At 42.7% G+C, this 22,083-nt stretch overlaps 2 protein-coding genes and 1 long non-coding RNA gene across 7 annotated transcripts in view; 2 read left to right on the forward strand and 1 right to left on the reverse strand.

The window, feature by feature from the left end:
• The first annotated feature begins 107 nt into the window (after positions 1–107).
• Positions 108–11,485, forward strand: GLE1 (GLE1 RNA export mediator). Its single transcript, XM_084494161.1, has 16 exons — positions 108–243; positions 794–1,015; positions 1,807–1,932; positions 2,179–2,327; positions 2,491–2,551; positions 3,293–3,547; positions 4,270–4,498; positions 4,753–4,865; positions 5,742–5,811; positions 6,168–6,310; positions 7,193–7,383; positions 7,873–8,002; positions 8,334–8,438; positions 9,528–9,610; positions 9,789–9,852; positions 10,538–11,485. The coding sequence occupies exons 1-16, from the start codon at positions 148–150 to the stop codon at positions 10,604–10,606; spliced, it is 2,106 nt and encodes a 701-aa protein (XP_084350287.1). The 5' UTR covers positions 108–147; the 3' UTR covers positions 10,607–11,485.
• Positions 11,486–13,759: 2,274 nt separating this feature from the next.
• Positions 13,760–22,083, forward strand: part of SPTAN1 (spectrin alpha, non-erythrocytic 1) — a 50,356-nt gene continuing 42,032 nt past the window's right edge. For 2 of the 4 annotated variants that reach the window (XM_084493899.1, XM_084493895.1), the window contains exon 1: positions 16,808–16,855. In XM_084493899.1, coding sequence (XP_084350025.1) covers positions 16,823–16,855 — 33 coding nt within the window. In that variant the 5' untranslated portion in view covers positions 16,808–16,822. Of the gene's footprint in view, positions 13,834–16,806; positions 16,856–22,083 lie in introns of those variants that run through there. The other 2 variants (XM_084493901.1, XM_084493904.1) reach the window with 2 other exon arrangements.
• Positions 16,870–21,666, reverse strand: LOC311421692. 2 transcript variants are annotated; one of them, XR_014684958.1, is made up of 2 exons: positions 17,473–21,666; positions 16,870–17,375 (listed from the first exon to the last, which is right to left on the reverse strand). It is a non-coding gene; the product is annotated as an uncharacterized lncRNA (long non-coding RNA). The 2 variants fall into 2 exon arrangements; XR_014684959.1 differs by having other exon boundaries at positions 16,870–17,396.

A 22,083-nucleotide genomic window follows, 5' to 3' on the forward strand; every position in this document is an offset into this window, starting at 1 on the left:
ACGGGCAAATCCGCCGCTCCCTCGGAGCCCGGCCCCTTCCTCTGTGAGGAGTGGCCGTGGGCGGGACTCGAACCCGCGGCCGGTGGCGCCCCGGCAACGGAAGCGGGAGCGGGGCCGGGGCTCGGCGGGGCCGTTGGCGGCGCGGCCATGCAGCCCCGGCAGCTCCGCTGGGACACGCTGGAGGCTCTGCGCGACTCCAGCAAGGGCCGCCTGAAGTACTGCCGCCACTGGCTGCGGGACGAGGTGAGGGGTCCGGGACGCAAGTCCTGTGAGGAGCGGCTGAGGGAACTGGGGGTGTTTGGGCTGGAGAGGAGAAGGTTCAGGGGACACCTCATTGCTCTTCACAACTCCCTGAAAGGAAGCTGTGGGGAGCTGGGGGCAGCCTCTTTTCACAGGTAACCAGTGATAGGACTACAGGGAATGGCCTCAAGTTGCACCAGGGGAGGTTCAGGATGGAAATGAGGAGACATTTCTCCTCAGAAAGAGCAGTCAGGCATCGGGATGGGTTGCCCAGGGAGGTGGTGGAGTCACTATCCCTGGGGGTGTTCAAGGAGAGGTTGGACGCGGTGCTGGGGGACGTGGGTTAATGGGTGACAGTGGTGGTAGTGGGGTGGTTGGGCCAGGTGATTTTGGAGGGCCAAGCTTAGGGATTCTGTGAAAGCTGACAGAATAAATGGGAAGTGGGGTGCTGAACCACTGTTATGAGGCACGTGCTGACCCATGTGGGTGTTCTCAGCAGTGTTTGTTCACGCTTTCTTGCTGTGCTCTGAGCTCACAAGTGTTTTCTCCCAAGGATGTCTTGGAAGGATGCATGTCGCCTCTCACGCTGTCCTCTTACTCTGGCTGGGTCCTGGACAGAATAGTTGAACGGTCAGACCAGGAAATTGCACCATCCAAAACTTCAACACCTAACAAATCCACTCCCCATACAAACCAGCTACCTCTTGAGAAGGTCACATCTGCCAGCCACCAGGGCTCTTCACCACTTTCATCTACAGTGCTGAGCGAAACAAAGGTAGCTCTCTAATTATAGCCCAAATGTGAGCAGCTGTGTGGAAAAAGTATGTTAACTTGCTGCCATGAATTGCCTGACAGAGGTTGGTTTGTGCTCTGTTAATTTGTTTGTGAGGAAAAACATGCTTAGTTACAGCTATTTTTTTTTTTTTAGCATAGCCAGGGAACGCTAAAATTGGTAGTAATAAGATCTTCCTTAAATAACTTCCACAGCAGGCCAAAAGCAAGCTCTTTTTCACCATAACTAAGGAAAATCTCGTTGGCATTATTATAGTTATGTGGATTAGTAGCATGGGATTTATCCATGAGGAAGGATATGGTAGGATCAGGCCTGTTGTAAGAGTCTGAGAGTGTTCTCTTTGTCTCTTCTCTGGTGCCTTTGAATGACTGTGATGTGTTACAGCTCTTCCTGAAGAATGGTTCAAAGCATAAACTATCTTAGTTTCCTGCAGTGTAACATCTTCAGTGAATGTAGAGAGAACCTGGGGTGTCTGTCTAGCCTTTTCAGGTGATAGTGAGCCCTTGTGAATGTCCTAGAGGCTATTGGTATCTGCTGCCAATTTTACTGATTGGGAAGAGCAACTATCACAACCTCATGTGGGTGCTGGAAGATACTCAAAATTGTGAGATTACACATCTGGGTTGTTTAACTACTCTAAAACTTGTGTGTTGGTTGACTCCTTTGTCTGTTTATGTAACATGTACTTTAAGAGACTTGATTTACCTGTATTCCTCCATGAATTTCTGATACTATATTTAGTCACTGATTCTACTCATATGCTAACCACGCAGGGAAACAATGGTCTTAGTCTGCTGGAAATGGATCAAGAAGTCCTTCCAACACTACTTCCATCTAAAGTTACAGAAGTCGAAGGCTGCATTCGGATGTATGAAGAGATGCACAGGTTGAAAGGAAAGGTAAAAAAAATAAAAATAAAAAAGGGGAGTGAGGAGCTGAGGTGTATGTGAATCACAGAAGAGCTATATAACCAGAGGTAACAATGCTCGAGTTAAAAGAACTGAGCAGTTGTTTACTCTCTAAGGTTTAGCATAACCTCAAGTGGACCACATTAGCTGCCTCTAGGTAATTTCATTTGTATTTTCTTCTGGTGCGTTCTGGTGGTTATCACATTGTGCTGCTTCTGGCACCTTTGCAATCTGCAGGAGGGGCTCAGGCAGCGGCAGGAGCAGCAAGAGCAGATGGTGAGGGCAGTGTATGACCTTGCAAGTGAACAACTGAAGCGTTTTGATGAACTGAAGGAGCTAAAGCAGCATCAGGAATTCCAAGATTTGCAAGAAGTGATGGAGAAGAGGTGAGAATAGCACCAGTATCCTTAAAATACTATAGCATCTAACCAAAGTGATGGTTAATTCTTAAAAATGTTTAGAAGTAACTTGTTGTGTGTTTGTGTTTGTATTTTATTGATCATGTCTTTAATAGACTCCCCCCCTCCCCCCTTTGTTTGTGTATTTTAGCTTAAAGGAAACTCAGGGACAGCAAGAGAAGTTGAAAGAAGAACACCGACACAGAGCAAAGGTCTGAGACTTGTAACAGTTTTCTTTCATAAAAGAGCATGGCTACTTGGTAGGAACTAGAAAGACCAGTTGATGTATTTATGTAGTATTTCTGGGGTGAGAACGTATTTTCTGGTGCTGTTCCAGGCACCTGCTGTGTTGTTGAGGAAATGCAGTACAGGCACATGCCTTACAGGAGAAGAACAGTGGAGTCTTTAACTAAACTAACTTCCATTCAAAGTTTGCTGATCGTGCTTGAACTAGGGCTTGGCTCCTGCTATATGATTGGTCAAGATGTTGTCTCAATGATTAAGGTGTTAGTCTTTAAAGATTAGTTTGCCTTTACTACTTCCATAGAGATGGGGTCTTGTGTATAAAAATAGCATATTGTGACGTTCTTAGGCCTATCCTTACAACTTTGTCTGTTAATTTATGTGAGGAAACTTGAATATACTTATTTTATGTCTTAAGATTCAATCTGAATTTTTTTATTTTCTTCCTAACTCTGTGGCAATCAAACAGTCCTGAGATTCCCTGTGAACCTCTTATTCTCCAACCCTGAGGCTCCATGGATGCTGTAGGCAGCAAAATTTGTCAATCATGCTATCGCAGCTTCTGTGGTACTTCTGTGTTCAGAACCACGTTCAGACTACAGCTGGTGAAAAAAATTGTTTTCCCCATCTGCAGTTCCTTTCATTAAGCTAGGAAGGACCTGTAAAGCTAGAGTTGCTTAACTCTGTGTCTGTTTTCTTTCTCTCCCTAGGTATTAAATCTAAAACTGCGTGAGGCAGAGCAGCAGAGGCAGCGTCAGGAGGAGCTGGAGCGTTTGCGTAAGGAAGAAGGCCAGGAAAGACTGCGTCGCCTTTATTCCATCCAGGAGGAAGTGCTACAGCTTAACCAGCAGATTGATCCCAATTACAGACACAAAGACTTGCCAAAAATTGATCTTTCTGCATACAGTAGTCGAGGCAACCAGATCTGTGGGCTGGTGTCAGGACTCATCCGCACCACTAGTGAGGTAGTGGCTCTAGGGTTGTTTTTAACTGTGCTTCTCCTTCCTTTTGAAGCTCCCTGTAATTGTCTTCAAACGCAGCTTGTTTTGAGACAGTTAACTAACATGTCACAGAAATGTTTTTAGATGTTTGGCCTATAAAGCAGCTAATTCAAAAGGCAAGTTCTCTTCTTTGACACTTCAGCTGTGTGAAAATGGCTTATAAAAATGCATGAGGATTTCTGCAAGAGCGACTGGTTATTAAAGTAGTGCAGCTCTTGATGCTATTAAGTTCCTTCTTGAGGCAACCATGGAAATTGAGTGGTTCATAAATTATTAGAAATACTGAATGCGGTAGGGTACTCCTCTCTTAGTAAGCGTTTTTACAGGAACTGTGTGTCTATGAAAAACACTTTCTCTATGTGAAGGTGAGATACAAACCTTGAAAAATTAAACACTGGAATAATGCTCATCATCTGTTCCAGTTTGTCACGGGTATCTTCCTGCAAAGGAAGCCATCTAGTCTTTGCACTGGGGTTCCATTCCGCTTGTCAAAGTGTGTTATTAATTTTTGTTTTCCTAAGATCTTGTGAGATCTATTCACGGACTGAGACAAAGTTTATGTACAAATAAAGGAGAAAAAGATTTTCACTAAAAGAGGATAAAATACACAGTTAGCTCCTGGATTTTATGAAAATTAGTGCTTCAAACGTTTCAAATGTTTTATCGCCTTCTCTATTTCTTGATAGAGAGGTTTCCCTACTCAAATGGATGTGGCCAATACTGAACGAGCACTGCAGGAAATGCGGGGGCTGATATCCAGCATGCAGCAAGAAATCGCTGCAGCTGTGGAAGAAAAAAAGAGGAGAGATGAAGAGGAAGAGAGACAGAAGCAGCAAGAGTTACTGAAAAAATCACAGATGAAAGCTCAGAGTACTGCCCCTGCACAGCTGCCAGGGGGAAAGCAGACGAAGGAAGGTTGGTTGTTACTCTCTCCCTGCCATTTCCTCCTTGTACACTTTCTTACTGTTTTGCCAAATCCTATTTTGGTATCTTACTGTTGCAATGATGTACCTTCTCATAGCTTTAACTTTTAGCACAACTAACAGCATGGATATAGGACTGCCAGCAGCAAACTATCTGATGCATAAGCTGACTTAAATCAGGTGTTCTAGATTTTTGGGTCTTTGTTAATCTCCTGATTTTTAATATTTTATTTTTCTTTTTATTAGGACTTCAAGTTAAGACAGACGAAAGTATTATGCGCTGGTACCAGGAGCTTCAAGATGCTGCAAACCAGTGTGTCACTTCTTTCAGTGAGATAAGCAACTGCAAAGACAATGAGGTACAAACAAATGATTAACAGTGTTGAAGAGGGATTATCTTGATCTCTAGTGGAAGTAGGAGAGCTTTCATAAAAAAACATTTCTAACAGCAGCCTCTGTTAAGTCTGCTCATCCTTGCTGTCATAGTAGTAATGAAAAAAATATATTAATCTGTCAAAAAAAAACAGGAGCTGTAGAGCAGAATTGCAGCCTACTTTTTAAATTCTGCAGGTTACTTATTTTCTGCAGTTTTAACAATTTGGATCGGACTGCTATAGAGTATTAAAAGACAATGCTGTGTGCTGCTTCTAACGAATTACTTCTCACTCTCTCTTGCTTTTGTCGCTTTTATATATCGTTCATTCTTCATGAGATTTTTTTTTTCCTGTTGATTCAATGAGTACTTTACATCTTGGTATGACTCAAACCTTGAGACAGAAAAATGTTGAACAGTGGGTTCTGAACATTTACGTTAGTTTATTTTCTTCTAATATTTCTCAGTTATATTCAGCAAAACTAACCTACTTGTCTGCTGTAGCCTTCTAGGGATATCTTCAGGTCTTAAAGATTGTGGCTGTAGGAACCTGGCATCTTACTGTCTCAGGAAGTGCTTTTTATTCATGTTTCTGGTCTTCTAGGTACATATAACAGTTAAATTAAATGCTAGCTATTCTGGAAATAAATATTCTGACCTCAGTTCTGTGAGATTAGATTCTGTAGTATTTTCAGTGGATTTAATTCAGCTAAAGATGAATTAAGATTTAGGGCTGAATTCCTCCTTTCAGAATTTGGACCATAACATATATATTGTATCAGTGAAACTCTGCCTTTCAGTCTTGATCAATTCTCTTGCCTTTAAAGTTTTTTTAAAATGTTTTTTTGTTGTTGTTTTGCAGGTTAAGAAGACAAAAATGGACTTGCAGAAAGCAGCTACGATCCCTGTTAGCCAGATCTCTAGCATAGCAGGTCAGGAAAACACAAAGAGCTCAATCCAACTGTAATGCCTTTAGGTTTTAGTAGATTTTAGTAGAACACAGTGTATCCAAGGTTTCTATAATTACCCTTACAGAAAAGAGCTGGCGTAGGAAGAGGCCAAGTCTTTGTAGCACAGTGTTTGCTTTTGTTTTTAGAGTCTGTTGCCTCCCTGAGAAGCCTCTTGCTTCATCGTAATTCAGTTTCTTTAATCAGATGTAGCAAATGAGCAGTTGGAGGCGCCTTGCCCTTTAGGGTGTGGGTCCAGTTTTTGTGCAGTTGATGCAATCTTTTTAAGGCTTGTCTTTTTCCTAACCTTCTGTCTCCATACATTCCTGATATATTTACAGGCTCTCAGCTGAGAGAGATATTTGACAAGATCAATAACCTGCTCTCTGGAAAGTCTGTTCAGAGTGGAGGGCGAAGTGTATCAGTGACTCAGCATCCACAGGGTCTGGATTTTGTTTATTACAAACTTGCAGAGAAATTTGTGGTGAGAAACTCTTCTCTTTTTTGGGGTGGCAAAGGTAGCTGGTGCTTTAGGAAGCTCTTTTGGTCATTGTCCTCCCTATTCAACAAACAAAATTACTAGGCATATGTTAACATTCATATTGTTTAGAGAAAATGCTTTAAGGATTAAAAAAAAAGCAAGAATGAAGGAACTTTTTTTTTTCTCTGTTTTGTCTCTCCTTCCACTGTTTTATCTTTTCTAAGAGAAATTATTATTTTAAATTCCAGGCTTACATGCTGCAAAATCTTAACTAGTTTTATAGAATAATACTGGAAAAAAGGTTGATAGTTATTTATGATCTATGACGAAACTGTACACCTGCTCAAAAACCTACATCTTGGCAGAATTGGAGGAAAAAGAAGAAAGCTCACAAGAGTCAAGCTTCTGTCCCTGCTGTGCAGTTAGCACCTCCCAAAAATGATGTATCATTGTTTGAATTGCTTTTTGAAGTTGGCAATATTCTTTTTTCTGTTCTTTATTTGGTAAATTTGGGTTGTTTGAGACTTTAATTTGTCAGTACAGAGACAAAATACATGCAAAAAAAATCCCCATGGACTAAAACTGTGACTGAATTTGTAAACGTTAGAATATGGTTGTTTGGAGTAAAAATGTCTGTGCAGCCTTGCACTTTGTGCCTGAAGATGCTAACTCCTTTTTTCAGTCCTGGGCCAAGTTTGTCATCTTCTGTGGGAGCTGACGACACGGGGCCTTACCAGCTTTTTTATGGGTGGCTACAATAGTCATAGAAACATTAGTATAGGCTAATTACAACAAAGGAGATGGAACAAAAAAAAAATCTTTTCAATTTGTTGTCTGAAAAATGTCTTGGAGGGGTGGGAACAGACTTTTCTTTCCCCTTCCCAGAGTCAAGGAGAAGAAGAAGTAGCTTCTCACCGTGAGGCAGCTTTCCCAATTGCAGTGGTGGCATCCGGAATCTGGGAAATACACCCTCGAGTCGGAGATCTCTTTTTAGCTCATCTACACAAAAAGTGCCCATATTCTGTGCCATTCTACCCTGCCTTCAAAGAAGGAACCTCCATGGAAGAGTATCAGAGGTAAATTTATTACTGAACTTCTTCAGCATGCACTCAACAAGGGCTAAGACTATTCTTGTGAGTGAACTTTGCTTTTCCCCATCTCTAATTACTTAGGCACTGCAACGTGCTTGCATAGGGTCTGCAGGTTTACTCACAAGTGTGCAGTTCCCCTGATTCTGCACCCCTGGAGAATATTTTTCAGAACCTCTGGAAATGTTTTTAGGGGTAATGGATGCTCTTTCTTCTTCTTCCTTGTTCTTCTCAAAGAACAGTTGATAGCCATAGCTTGATTTGACCTGAAATAGCCAGTACAGAACCTGAAGCTTCAGTGTGGTACAAAATAGTGGAATATATGATACAAAATGTAATCGGCCTTTGCAATAATTCTTACATGGTTTTGGATTATCCTTTGTCTAAGTACATTTGACTTAAAGTAAATTGAGAAGTGCAGAGACTCATGTGAATGTGTTTTGCTGTCCTAATACTGGAACATCTTCTCATGCTTAGGATGCTCGGATATCAAGTTAAGGATTCTAAGGTAGAAGAGCAAGATCATTTCCTTAAACGGATGTCAGGAATGATTCGTCTTTATGCTGCTATCATTCAACTTCGGTGGCCTTATGGAAACAGACAAGGGGTATGTGTATATGATGTTATAATTATAACTCCGTTAGTATCCCAAGAGTCTATTAAATGTATTATAAACTTGATTTGCAGCTGAACCTAAACCAACTCATAAATTTGAAGAGAGATTGTCATAATTTCACCAAACAAGGCAATGCAAAGTACTTTGTATCATCGACCTTTACTTACTTACTAGGTATTTTCATAACAGTCACGTTGGATGTAAGGCTATCGTAAAACAACTTTATAAAAGTGAAAAGAAGTCTGAAAGCTGTCTGTTTTGATAAAAGCATTTTGCATGTTGTAAAACAAGTGGTGGTTAGCTTTTTTGTATTGCTTTATAGACACATCCTCATGGGCTGAGTTATGGATGGCGCTGGCTTGCTCAGATGTTGAACATGGAACCTCTGGCAGATGTGACAGCTACACTTCTTTTTGATTTTCTGGAGGTCAGTGATGTATGAGTCTACTTAGCAGGAGCAAAACACTGGGAAATGACATAACCAAACATTCTATTTCCTTTTGTTTCTTTTCCTTCTTTTTTAAATAAAAAAGTCATTATAGTTTATGAGACAAGACAGTAAATTGGTGAATTGGTGGCTAAAGGGATCTAAACTGGAGATACTGTAGTGTCTGAAGGGATTATTGATTGAGGTGATGTTTGTTATGATTTTTAAGAAGAGGTTTTTTTTTTTAACTTGTCCATTTTCCTTCAGAAGGGCAGATGAATAATTCCAGATTCTTGCTAATACAGCCTTGGAGTTTGAATTATTTAAAAAACTGGTTTACCCAGACCACGTGCAACTACTGTTATATTTTCCTTTAAAAAAAAAAACAAACAACGGGAACCTTAAAAAAAAATAGTTGCATGCTCCTGTAAGAAGAAGGTTTGTTAATCACTTGGCACCAATTCATACAATGCAATGCAGAATGTAAGGTCCTGTGTCCTTTCCAGATGAATTACTTTATAAGACAGGATGGGTTTTCCAGGTTGGAAAGGACAGAGTCTGATACACATGTATATTAATCCATATCCCAGGATACGTAGCTCTCCTAAATAAGAGCCAAAGCTGAAGGTTGGAGTCAAGGGAGATGCATTATCAAACAGAAGCAGCTTTTGTGCTTATTAAATGCCTTCTAAAGATTGTATACAAAGAGAGAGTAAATTACAAAGCGAAATACACCAGAGGCATTCTGTAAGCTGGCTGTATGAATAAAATTGATAAGTACATATTGCACTAATCAAGATTGGTAAATGACTACAGTACTCCTTAGCAAATGCTATTAGGGAAGGCTGTTAATTTTGAAGGGAGATTGGAGTGAGAGGAATTACAACGTCAAATGGGTATTAGTGATGACCACCCAGTCAATGACAAGAAAAGGTGATTGTGCTGGCAGTAGGGCAAACTAGAACCTTTGCTTGTTTTATTGTAGGTATAGGTATTTATCTTAATGTCTGAATTAAATATTAAGTGATTGATATTGGACAGGTTCACTGAAAGTGTTATGCTATTCTGAGACCCGATTCTATACCGTAGGTATGTGGTAACGCTCTCATGAAACAGTATCAGATTCAGTTCTGGAAAATGATATTGCTGATCCGAGAAGACTACTTCCCAAGGTATGATACTTGTTTTTAGGAATGTGAAATAATCCTTGTTTTTACTTTTTGGGTGTTTGGTGTTTGCTCTTAAAAGACTCTTCCCTCTTTTCCTATTTCTGACATTCACCTCCCTATCCACTTGCAAATAAAACTCAACTTTCTAAATAGATTTTGAGACATGCTGTTCTTTCTGCAGGATTGAAGCAATTACTAGCTCTGGACAGATGGGCTCTTTAATGCGTTTCAAGCAATTCTTGGAGGTAAAGCAATTTTTTTCAGTTTTAGAGTGACTTTTTCCTCCATTCTGTTCGATATATGCATCATTCCAATAATGATGTTGGCACTGCTTGCAGCACACTAGATAGTCCGGACCTGTAACTATGACGTAACCTGTCTTTCACTTACTGAATGCTCTTAATGATAGTTATGATGTCAAACATCTTGGTTCTTTCTTACCTCACATTTGTTTTTCTCAGTGGAAAATTATTTTGGTTATAATTGATGTTCACTGAGAATAGTTGCAGTTAGAGGAGACACACGGGCTGAGAACGATTCTGCTGAGTCATTTCTGTAACAGCTCATTTTCATCAGTGGTTTGCTTACTTTTTATGTTGTCCTGATTAGATTATGAGGAAGCAGACATTTTGAGCCGCTCTTTGTAGCGTCTTGTTAGCATTGTATTTTGTGTATGTATTTTTTAGAGAAAACTTGCAGAACTGTTGAATACTTTTGTTTTGTGTTGTGAATGTTGTCTTAAACTAGAGCTATTGTATTTTAATATCATAGTTTGTACTTTAATTTCAAAACAAATTTTGATACTTTGTTAGCAATGCTTTGGATGTGTGCAATAAGAGCCGTCAAAATTCCTGAGAAGAGATTGCAAACCAAGATAACCCATTTCTTTCTCCCTTTTTTTTTATTTTTTTGTTGTCTTCTCTTTACTAGGAATGTCTACAGAAGAAGGAAATTCCATTACCAAAGGGCTTTCTGCAGTCTTCCTTTTGGAGGTCATAAATCAGCATGTACTTCTTCCTCCCTGGATGTCAGTGCTTTCAGACCTGGCTTCCTGTTTACATATAGAGGCAAAACAAATTCATTTTGTATTTGGGTGGATGAGGAGATTATATTCAATCCATGTGTTAAAGTGTAATTCATTACATTTTATGTTGAGTAGAACAAAATCTTAATTTGTTGGAAATGGTTAAAGCTGTTCTTTATTTTGGATTTTTATAGGTTTTTATATAGTAAATTATGGAAAACTGAGAATTTTCCTTGGTATGCTCAAACATGTGGAAGGTAGTTTACATACAGTATTCTGGTAACTTCTGGATTTCACTATAAACACTTGGACTGAAAATTTGCTCAGTGGTATTCTGTTCATGGAAGTGAAAATACCTCAAAGCTTTACGAAGTCTTAACATAGTAATCAGTCTCAGAAACTTACTGGTGAAACTTTATTTTTATTATTTATTATGTCAAACTTTTGTAATTCACTTTCCGTTATGTTGATGTAACTTGCATCCTGTTTGTGGCAACATCTTAAAACTACTGAGGGACTGGTAAAAGGTACTTGGCCTAGTATCGTGAACGTTTCTCTCTGTTGAATGTAACTTTGCTCCAAGAGGCAGTGTTCTTGATCTAAGAGAGGTAGACTCACTTTTTAAAACTTTGTGTGGATTTTTATGGGGGAAAAAGCAGAGTTCCTGAAACTACAGAAATTGTGTCCACTATCCATTAAGTGGATGAAAGCTAATAATCAATTTTATTAAAAAAATAATAACGGTGAAACAGTGCATTCATCTAAACACTTTGGCTGATGTTCTGTCATCATTGAGGGGGAAATGGTATGCTTGAGTTACCTATGGTGCATTGAATTATATTTTATAATGACCATTTTATAGAAATATATTTCTTACTTTTCAATGTTATGCCATTTTTATGTATAAAGTACTGTAATACTTTTATACCAATGGTGAATTATTCTGAGAATAGTTCATTCTAGAAATCTGTTTAAATTTAATATTGAAGTGTGATTATTTTTTTCTCTTTAATCTGATGCAGCTTGTTTTTCTGCAGCCATTGGAGAGTACATAGTACAGGGGATCAGGGTGGTGGGAGATTTGTTTGATAGGTATTGCGCTGTTCTTGAACTATTTTGATAGTCTTCAAGATGAGAAAATCTGCTGCAGAGTTCTAGAAAGCAGTACGTGATTTTTTTTTCAAAATACTGTTACAAGTTAAAATTATTATTTTTACCAGATTGTTCTTCGATAATCCCAAACATTTCACACTTTGAAGCTGTAGAATGTGGATTTGAGGGGGCCATATGACAATCTGAATTTGATTTTTTTTTTTTTTTTTTTTTCTTTTACATAGCCCTTAAACTTTCTGAGGAAAGATTGTAACACATGTACTTGGTCTTTTAAAACCTTGAACTTTGACTTTAAAATTGACTGGTAATAAATTAAATCTGTATTTGGTGTATACATTTTGTGAAGTGACACTGGAACTCATTATATTAATGTTTTTGGTGATTGTTCTCATATGCTGGAAATCTTCTTCCAGTATCCTTTAACAGAAAAGTACTACACCTTTCATTAGTATACTTGAAAATACGTAGTTGTTTGGTTTTTTTTTTTTAATATATATGGAATGGAGATGTTATGAGTACATCTTGCCTATCTGTAATTATGTTGGAGACTCACTTTATCAGGATAGTAATTGGTAGTGTCTGTTAGAAATAATTATCTGCCTGTGCCAAAACACAAGGGGTGATTTGATGGTATGTACAAGATACAGAATCTTTCCTTGTTTTGGTTGAGAGGTACTGGGGTTTACTAATGTTTTTTTGGGGGGGAATATAAGTACCTATTTTCATTAATAACAAATATACAGTATGCATTTCTACCTCAGTAAAAGGCATCCAGATATTTATATGTTATTTCAAAAACATTAATAAGGATTTTTAATTGAATGGGTACGCTTCCAAATAACTAATAAATCAATATTTATTTTTAGACGTAGCTTATGGCTGCATCTACTTCTTGAGCTGGTGCTTGACTTGTATCATGCTGTTCTGTTTTTTTTTTTATTTTACTTTAGCAGCTTCGAATGTTAGCCATTTGGTGTTAAGTTACGGTGCAAATAAGGTCCTATGCATATATTAAAATGGCACCACATGCATATTCATATCAAACACGACAAGTGAGAGCATCTCACATGTGAAAATACTGCGCACTTAGGACCAGATGCATTAAAATTGCTGTGAGTCATACTCTTCCTTAGAGACAATACTTTGAGGCAGTCCTACGGGTTCTGATGCAAGATGAGTGCCAGGCTGCTTTTTCCATTTAAGTCCTTTAATAAAAGAAAGCGTTATTAACTCAAAAATCACTAAAAGAAGTTTGCTGTGTTGGTCCTAAGAAGTTCTGTCTCACTAAGCCTCTAAAAAAACAGAGATTTGGGTAAACCTGATTTGCCATGTCTATTTAAATCATCTTGTTTATACAAAAGACTCCTTTGCCTTTGAATTTATGCATTGGCTTTTTAAAAATAGACTGTTTTTGACAAGCGCGTGCACCCTTTTGATGTTCTGCCCTTGTCAAGCTTCTTTGTGATTCTGACATTGCGGGCTACTTCAAAAAGACAGCTTTAACCATGTATATACTGTGTATATATATATTTAATAAGGGAAAGTTGCTGAGGCTGCTGTTGGAGCGAGGCTTATCGATTGAATTTTCACAATCTGCAGCAGCTCGTGGCTGAGAGCAGGAACCTGGCCCCAGCGGGGCCTGAAAAGGGGGCGGAAGACCCCACTCCCGCGCTAATTAAAATGATTTCCACTGTCGCTTGGTGTTTTTATTTTTATTTTGTTACGGGTTGAGGAAAGGAGGCCCGAAGGGCCACCACACAGCCTCCGCCCTCAGGCGCCCCGCCCCGCCCCTCGGCTCTTTCCGGAGCCCTTCGGCAATTTCCGGAACCCTTCGTCACCGCCCGGAGCCCCCCCTCGGCTCTCTCCGCTCCTCCCCGCATGCGCACTCCCCTCCGTTCTACTGCGCTCGAGTGGGTGGGGCCGTCCCCTCCTTCCCCCCCCCTCCCTTTCCGCCGTGCCGCCCGTTCTGCGGCGCTGACGTCACCCCCCCGCACCCTATAAAAGGGGCCGGCGCGGGCAGCGCGGAGCGGCCGTGGTGGCGGAGGGGCGGCGGCGGCGGCACGGGGACGGGGAGCTGCGCACCGACCCGGTGAGGGCTGCGGCTGAGCGCCCCGCTCGCCTTCTTCCCACCTCCCTCGGGTAAAACGGGCCGCCGCCGCCCCGTCACGCCTCGCTCCGCTCCGCCGCTGCGGAGACAGGTGGACGGGTGCGCTGCGGCCGGGGCTCGCCCCTCACGGCGGGTCCCTATGGCTGTGGGGGGTGTGTGTGGGGGGCTCTCCCGTCAGGGGAAGGAACCGGGAGGGACGGGAACCCTCCTCACGGGGTGGGGGCTGCAGCCATGGGGTGAGGCGCGGATAAAGGGCAGGCGGGCGGGGAGAGCCGGGAGCCGCCCAGGGCAGCGGCAGGAATTGGGGTCGGATCCCCCGGGGGGGGTAACGAGGGGACAGCCCCCGGCTGTGCCCGGCTCCTGAGGAGAAAACCGGAGGGGCCAAAGCCCCGGTAATGGCTTCCAGGAGCCGGCCGGCCCTGCCCAAGGTCAGCGTGAGGGGAGAGGGGGGCGGCAGGGCCCGGGGGGCCGCTGGTAGAAAGCCTCCCCCCTGAGAGAAAGCCTTCAGCCCTCGAAATCCGCTCTATTCCTCACAGAAAGCGTCCCCTCCTCACAGAAAGCCTTCCTCTCCCCCTGCAGAAAGCTTCCCCTCACAGAAAGCCTCCCCCTCCTCGAAATCCCCCCCTCACAGAAATCTTCCCCCCCACAAAAGGAAAAAAAAAAAAGCCTACCTCCCCCTCACAGAAAACCTTCCCCCTCAAAAAAAAAAGCCTCCCCCTCACATAAAAGCCCCCAGCCTCCTCTCCCTCCAGAGGCAGGGCAAGTGCCGAGGTTTCCCTCAGAAAAAAGAAAAAAAAACAACAAAAAGAAAACCAGTATCTATTCCTCTCCTAGCCTCTTTATTTCTATATTTATTTAACGTAAAGAAATGACCGTCTTCCCCCTCCCAGATTCCTTGCCCACCCTTGTGGGGTTGGTGTGGTGTAAATACATTGCCAGTTGGTCAGTGCGTGCCCCTGAGGTAATCAGCTGCCCTGGTGTTTAAGGGGAAGCACAAGCATTTATTGCATTTATCGTTTTCCCGGCAGGTCCATGTCGGCTGTTTAGGATTTTTAGTACGTGTTCCCGTCTGAAATGTACGTGACAATTCAGCAGTCTTTCATACATATTTAAATAGGCTCTGAGCAGCAGTTGTCTGGAGATGGCAAATGAACGCATGAGGGAGAAAAAAAAAGGCCTGGAATGGTTCTGTATCTTTCTGGAAAAAAAAAATATCGGTGTTTTGTTTGGAGAAAAGTGCCAGAAGATTCCAAAGACTATTCTCTGAAAGGCCTTGGTCAGGGATTCAGATTTTTTTTCAAAACAAATATTAAATCATGTTGTGTGGCTCTTTTTGTGCATTTAAATGCAGCCAGCAATCCGTCCTTCCGTGAAATCTTCATTTGTCATTATTTGCTCTGCCCGATTTGTAGGTGAGGAACAAAAGGTTAGAAAATCGGATGTTTTCTACTGTTACGCTGTGGAAAATACTTGAACCAGGATAGCAGGTTACATTGTTCACATGAAGTAATTCATTTCCCTTCATACTGGGGGGGGAGGAGAAAAGTACATCTGGACAGGTTGGATTCAAATTCAATTTCTGTTGTTTTTTAATCAGATTTAGAGGTTTTGCTTCTATAAGATCCATAGTAGATGAAGTTAAACATATTTATGGTATTTTTAATTTAGAAAAAAGTAATAAGAGAAATACCAAATGTCAAAGACTGTCTTTTCAGCCTTCTTTACATGTTTTTCCTTTGCACAGAAGCCATGCATCTCTTTAAGACAGGGTGGTACCTCCTGGTGTGAAATCCCTGTTTCTCAATTACTACTTTTAAAACTAACCCTAGTAATTTAAAGCAAATAGCTTAGTGTCCTTGTCTTCTTTTTATGTACTTAATATATTTAATGGGTTGCCTTGTTTTGTTCACAAATGCGTTGCTTTTTGAGGGGAACTGGTTGTTTCCCCGGTATCAGAGGAAATGATACGAATTCCTCCCTTTTCTCCGCTCCATGTTAGTATAGTGTGGGAGTTTGTTTTTTCCATTTGTCCCTGAAGTGTAGGCAGCAGAAAAATGGGGTGGAGCAGACTGCAGATGCTGTCGATGGGGATTGCCAAGCGTCATCCAGCATTGTGCTCCCATTGCTGACCATGGATCAAATGGGGTGGCAAGCTGCCTTCCCTCTGCTGCAACCGATACACGTTAAGCTATGCAAATGCCAGGAGAGATATGCAGCAGCCTCAGCAAGCACAGACACAGAAATGCGGTTGTCCATGAACTGCTTCAGGGATTGCAGCACACTCATGGGGAAAACAAGAGTTAGGGGATGCAGGAAGTTTTCAGCTAAATATTTAGTGGATTAGCTACACCTAACAGCTATGTAACGAGCCATCTCAAAGAATACCTTCTTTTGCAACTGCTACTTGTCTTTTTTTTTCATTTTTACTAGGGTAATTGAAAGAAAACATCTTTGGACATATATATATATATATAAATATATATATATATATACACGCATATATATATGTATATATATATTTTTATTTTTTTTCAAAACCTTCTCACAGAATTTGTGTCTTTAAATTAAGCCACCCCGTTTGATTACTGTGTAGCAAGAAGAGTCATTTGCCAAGTCCAGATAACTTCCTTTACTTTCTGTTTTGACCTTCAGATTGTTACAGGTTTTTTTGCTGTTTGTTTGCTTTTTTAATTAACTGGAGAGGTTAGCACATACCGAAGTAATTAAGTTTTCCTGCTGATAATTGTAATCTTTTTTGCATGGGGAGGTCTGTTGCTTGCAATAGCTTGCGTAACGATAATGCCAAGTTGTTGTATGTGGCAAGGAACCAACAGGAAAGTATGGAATGCGTGCTGTGACAGAATATGCATTTTGGAGAGAGAAAAATGAGTTGAGCTATGTCCTTCCACTTGTAGTTAGCTGAATGTTATCTCGATTTCCCCCTCCCTTTCAGACTCTACATTCCTCCATCATGTTGTCATCGTTTCGTAAAGTCAAAGTCCAGGTATTTTCACGTAATGCATGAAGTGTCATTGCCACACTTGCCTGCCTTTATTGCAATGACCTGTTTGTAACAAGAAGCCATTTATCTGGGAGTTTGTCCTGTACAGCATACGCTTTATTTGTACTCCAGTGTTCAGTCTGATCTGGCTTTCCTTTAACACTCTGAATTTTCTAACTTCTCTCTGTAATGCATGGTGTGTGAACATTTCATGGTGTCTGAACATCCAGCATGTTCAGGCTGTTGGTGTGGATTATTTCTCTAAGAGCTTTTTGTTCTAAAGAGTTCTTGAGCAATATCTTTTTCGTTGTAACATCTAAAAATCAACCACGATAAGATTTACATTGCAGAACGTTTGAAGTTAGCCTTGGTTCCCATTCCATCTGCCTGCACAAATTTATAATCCCCATGCTGTGCTCGAACTGCTCATGTGTGTCATTCTCAGTTCAGTGATGGCGAAATAAATAGGATGCGTGGACCGAGCTCAGACTTCACCTGGGTAACACGAGCGACGAGGTTTTATCTGGAAATGATAGCAAACGTGCTACAATTAAAATTGTAAGGAAAAGATGCTAACTAGGAAGAGAAAATGCTGGATAAATTATATAATATCCCATTACCTGCGTTTCTGCAATGCAGTCAAGGTGATTTGCTTTCTGAGGAGCCTGGGAGCAGCGCGCAGCCCTTGCCAGCCCTGCATAGTTTCGTCAGAGGTCTGACATGGAAAACAAAGCCAAACCCAAGCACCTGGAACATAAAGGCACCAAATTCACACAGGCAGTTCGGCTGTCTAGTGCAGCTCTCTGATTTGAATAGTGGAATGAAAATGTTAAGACTGAATGCCTAAAAGAGCAGGTTTGTGATCGACTTCCAGGCTTCAGAAGCACACAGTTAAGGCTGTGCACAAACCCTCTAATCGGCCTCAAGCACCGGGTTGCAGCCTGCCTCAGTTCAAATCTGATTTGTACCTTTGTTTAAACGCCACAGCTTTTGTGTTCTTGTAATGCAAACTGAAATTCTGGGGCATGCGAGGATTTCAACTGCACTGCGGTTGGGCTCTTGGAGTCTGAGGAATTCAGCAGCGACTTCAGCACATCTTCCTTTCGTACCAAGGCACTCGATTCTCTGCCTTGGGCTTCACAGTCTTTAGGAGATCTGTGATGGCAGCCAGGAGTACGGCGATGTAGGGTTTTGCTGCACGTATCCCCTTGACATTTCTTTATTGTAGCTTTAAATTCTTACCAAACCAAATGAGTGTGCATTAATTTTCTCCCAGTAGCATTGACATCTGCAGGATAGGGTGTACGACGGGACATCCTCTGGTCGCTTTTGTAGCACGACGTGCTCCTGCAGCTCCCTTAGCAGCAGCAGCAGCAGCTGGCACTTCCAGAAGCTCCTTTCTTCACCTGCAGGACTCACACAGACTGATTTAGCACTAAATCAAACAGTCACCATGGTTTTGTCCGAGGTGTACCTGGCGGCCTGCTTCTTACCCAGCCGTTTGAGGAAGCTGCCTGCAGAACAAATGCAAATGAGAGAAGCGTGCCCTGCTTTTTCCCCTCCGTCCTTTCCTCGCGAAGGTTATTTTCGCTTCCAAGATCAGGATTCGCATTCCTTCGCTTCAAGAAAGAGATGAGCAATCCATTCCCCTCCCAGCAGGGAGGGAGTGGCAGATCACAGGGCTGGCGGCTCCGGTGACAGGAGGCAGCGAGGAGCCCAGAAGTGTGCGAGGAGCCCAGAAATGCCTGGGAGCAGGGAGTGTTTGGGCAGGGAGAGCAAAGGGCTCACCAGGGACGGGTGCTGAGTGCACATAACTCATCAGGACTTGTCTTACCAGAAAGTCATTATTTTACTACATCTTCAGATAGTGATCTTTATATACGGATATCTGATTGCTTTTCAGGCAGAGTGGTTTAATTCTTTAAGCCTCATGTAATTGTTTTTAAAAATCCGCCAAAATCTACTGTGCCACGCTCGATGCGTGTCACGTTTGACTTTTTAAATCCCCGAAACATCCTCCTGATGTTTTTGGTGGGGGAAATGCTGACATCTCTTGTGTGTCAGCCCTGCCGGCATCGCTCTAATTCCTCTCTAACCCTCCTCGCCGCCGCTGTTTGCCCGCCGTGAATGATGTTGCTGACATCACCGCTGTTGCACTGCGGTGGCTGTCGCTAGCCGCAGCTGTGCATCTCCGTCCGCGTGTCAGCGGGCAATTTGGACGGCTTGGGGCAGGCTGACGGTCTGAGCTTCACAGCTGAGAGCACTCAGCCCGGTTGTTATTGGTCTGCCTTCTTCAGATTTTGGCTTCAGTTCTCTCAGACTTTCTTTATTTTTTTTAAAAACAACACCACTGCACCAGCGCACCGAAGTGTTCCTGATCGCCCTTTGGCGAGACGTGAGCGCGGAGCAGCTTTCCAAACCGCAGCATGGGCGCAGGGTGGCAGACAGCCCCGAGCTGCGAGGGACTGCTGGTGTGGAGGCAGGAGGCCAGCAGCAGCCCCGGGCCTGGCACCTGGGGCTCGGGCTCTATCCGAGCTTATCGGCCCGGTGCAGGCTGCGCCCGGCAGCAGGGTGGGGCCGTGTCTGCTCCGGGACAGGCTGCGTGGGTAAGGGTGGCTGAGGGTAGGCTGTCTCTTCTCCACAGCTGTGCTGCTGGGAGGGCAGCTGTGTGTGGTGGAGGAAGGCTGAGCCTTTCTGAGCCTGGCTTCACTGCGTGTCCTGGGCTGGGGGCAGCTCACGGGTCGCCCACCAGACCCCTGTCCCCGCCCTGTCCTCAGGTGCTTCCAGGGAAAGGCCTTCTCCACTGCCCTCACCATACAGAATTCCTTCCTCATGTCTCATCTAAGCCCTTGGGTAGCTTAAAGCCATTCCCCTTTATCCTGTTACCCCTCTCCCTGATGCAGAGACCCTCCCTGCAGCCCCCTTTTAACACTGGCAGCAGCCCTAAGGTCTCCCCGGAGCCTTCTCTTCTCTAGGCTAAAAACCAGGTGATGCAGTTGAACCAAAACGGCTTAGAAACATCTCAGAGAATGGCTTTGTGTTCCAGGGGGGTGCTGCAGCTCTCGCCTGGAAGCGCCGGAGGTAGGCTGCACCACTCTGCAGCATCGATGACTTTGGAGTTCAGAGCTCCCCAGTGGCTGCTGATCGCGTTTTGGCACCGCGGCCGCTCGCTGACGTCAGCTGATCTGCTGCAGGAAAGAACAGTCTATTATTGCTAGACCAAAGCACTTCTTTTACAATTGACTAGCTCGACTTGCTGTAGTTATAAAGGGAGCCTTTCTTTTAACCAATTCCAGCAAAAAGATGGGCCAGATTGCATGATTTGTGTGGTGAGAGGCAAACCAGCTACCGGGCTAAAGCGCAGGAGGCCTCCTTCTTTCTTCTAATGTAAAATAGTTTAGCAATTTGAATAATTTAAATGACTTACTAATTTAAATAATCTAATTTAATCATTTGAAATAATAATTTAAAGCGATTTGAAATCATTTGGCCTGTGGGGGTTGTTTCTAATACCAGCACACAGGCTGACTGCACGGCGTTCCTAAGACCAAGCAGGGTTTCGTTTTTTCCTGGTAATGCCCTTCACCAGAACGAGGGGCAAGATAGGATACAGTGGGCAGTTTGGGCTGTCTGCCACTGTGTTTCTCCTGAACACATTCTGTTAAAAATAAGAAAAGAGTTGCTGGATTCAAACACAATGTAGCAGCACAGGCAAGGAAGTCTTCTAGCAATAACATCTTTTCTCACCTGCTGTCTGTCTGTAGGGGAAGGCAGCGTGAAGCAGCACTCGAAACGGCCGCTTTCCCAGGAAAACAGCTATGGTTGAGCTCAGGCTGTGTTCAGGATTCGGTCTTTTAAAACTCTAATTCCCCAATCAAGTGGAGCCATTGGTACCCCTGCCAGATGAACCCAAATGAACTGCACAGCCCCCACAGACCGTATTTTCCTCGCCCCTTTTGGCAGTAAGGAACGAAACACGCAGGCCTGGAGGAGAAAACAAAGCTGAATTTTTCTTCCTTCCTTCCTTAAAGTGCCGCAATGCAGTCGGGGCTCAGAGTTCACCGGAGTAACAACTGCTGCCAGAACGCTGCCCTGCGCGGGGTGGGACTGCGGGGAGGGAGCTGGGGACGTGTGAGCTCGCCCCCATATGTTCCCTTCTATCAGATGGGCCCTCTACGAGTGCTTGGAAACCAAACAGCAAACATGGCCCTGGAGATAGCGTTCCAACCCGTGGGGTTTTTCATAGCATTATGCAAGATATGGCTCTAATTAAAGCGTGCGGCTAGCTAACGACTAAATAACATAATTGAATATCTAGCAGCGTAGTTTAGAGCTCGTCTGTGTCTTTCGATGTGCGCTTCCACACGTCGTTTCTTCTTCCTACTTGATAGCATTGATGGGAAGCACGTTTAGTTCGGTGCTCACATTTATAATAAAAGCATTGACTGCGCTATCCGTGTAAACACTTGGACACCCAGACATCAACCGCGCAATTGTTCGCGCGCGGAGTGTTTGTTGCAACAGCCTCTTGATATGCACAGCGGGTTGGCAAATGACTGCCTCGGTGTCCAGACTCCAGTGACCGTAATGAGTCTGCTCTTTAATTGGTGTAACGCTTCTGTCCTAATGCGTACACTTATTGAAAATCAAATTGCATTTTGAATGTTTAGGAATTAAAAAGTAAAGGTTACCCCAGTTTTAATAGAACCCTAGATAGATAAAGCAGAGCAATAATCAGTTCTTTGGTGGCTGCGGTAAAAATACCAGGTCGTAGCGTGTAAAGCAGTGCGTAAAGGTTTTCAGTCAGCAGGATCGTTAGGCATATGAAATGCTCCTTGAATTCCTTGTCTGCTCACAACATCAGATCTGTGAAACGCAATGTGAGTCTCGGTATTGGCTTTTCAAAGCTTGTGTAGGGAGTGGCGGGGTGGGTTCATAACTTCCTAATTGTCTGCGAGAGCAGGGGTTAGACATGTGTCACACATGTGTATATACATGCATGTATAATATATGTAGATATGTGTATATATGTGTATATATGTACTTCTGGGGGCCGGTTAGCTGTCCTTTAAGAAATAGTCATAAATTAATATAATATATATTAATTAGTTTATCTATATTCAGTATTTTAAATAAAATGTTTCCACGTTGTACTAGATGTACAAGAAACATCTTGCATTTATATATCTGCATGTATATATATATACACAGACGTATATACACATATGTGC

This window comes from Aythya ferina (assembly GCF_964211825.1).
Source record: "Aythya ferina genome assembly, chromosome: 20".
Classification (NCBI taxonomy): domain Eukaryota; kingdom Metazoa; phylum Chordata; class Aves; order Anseriformes; family Anatidae; genus Aythya; species Aythya ferina.

Excerpts from the sequence above, each read along its gene's own strand:
- GLE1 (XM_084494161.1), top strand. The coding sequence starts at position 148 with ATGCAGCCCCGGCAGCTCCGCTGGGACACGCTGGAGGCTCTGCGCGAC. Across the intron at positions 244-793 it reads GCCACTGGCTGCGGGACGAG|GATGTCTTGGAAGGATGCAT; the intron begins GTGAGGGGTCCG and ends TTTTCTCCCAAG. Across the intron at positions 9,853-10,537 it reads GTTTCAAGCAATTCTTGGAG|GAATGTCTACAGAAGAAGGA; the intron begins GTAAAGCAATTT and ends TCTCTTTACTAG.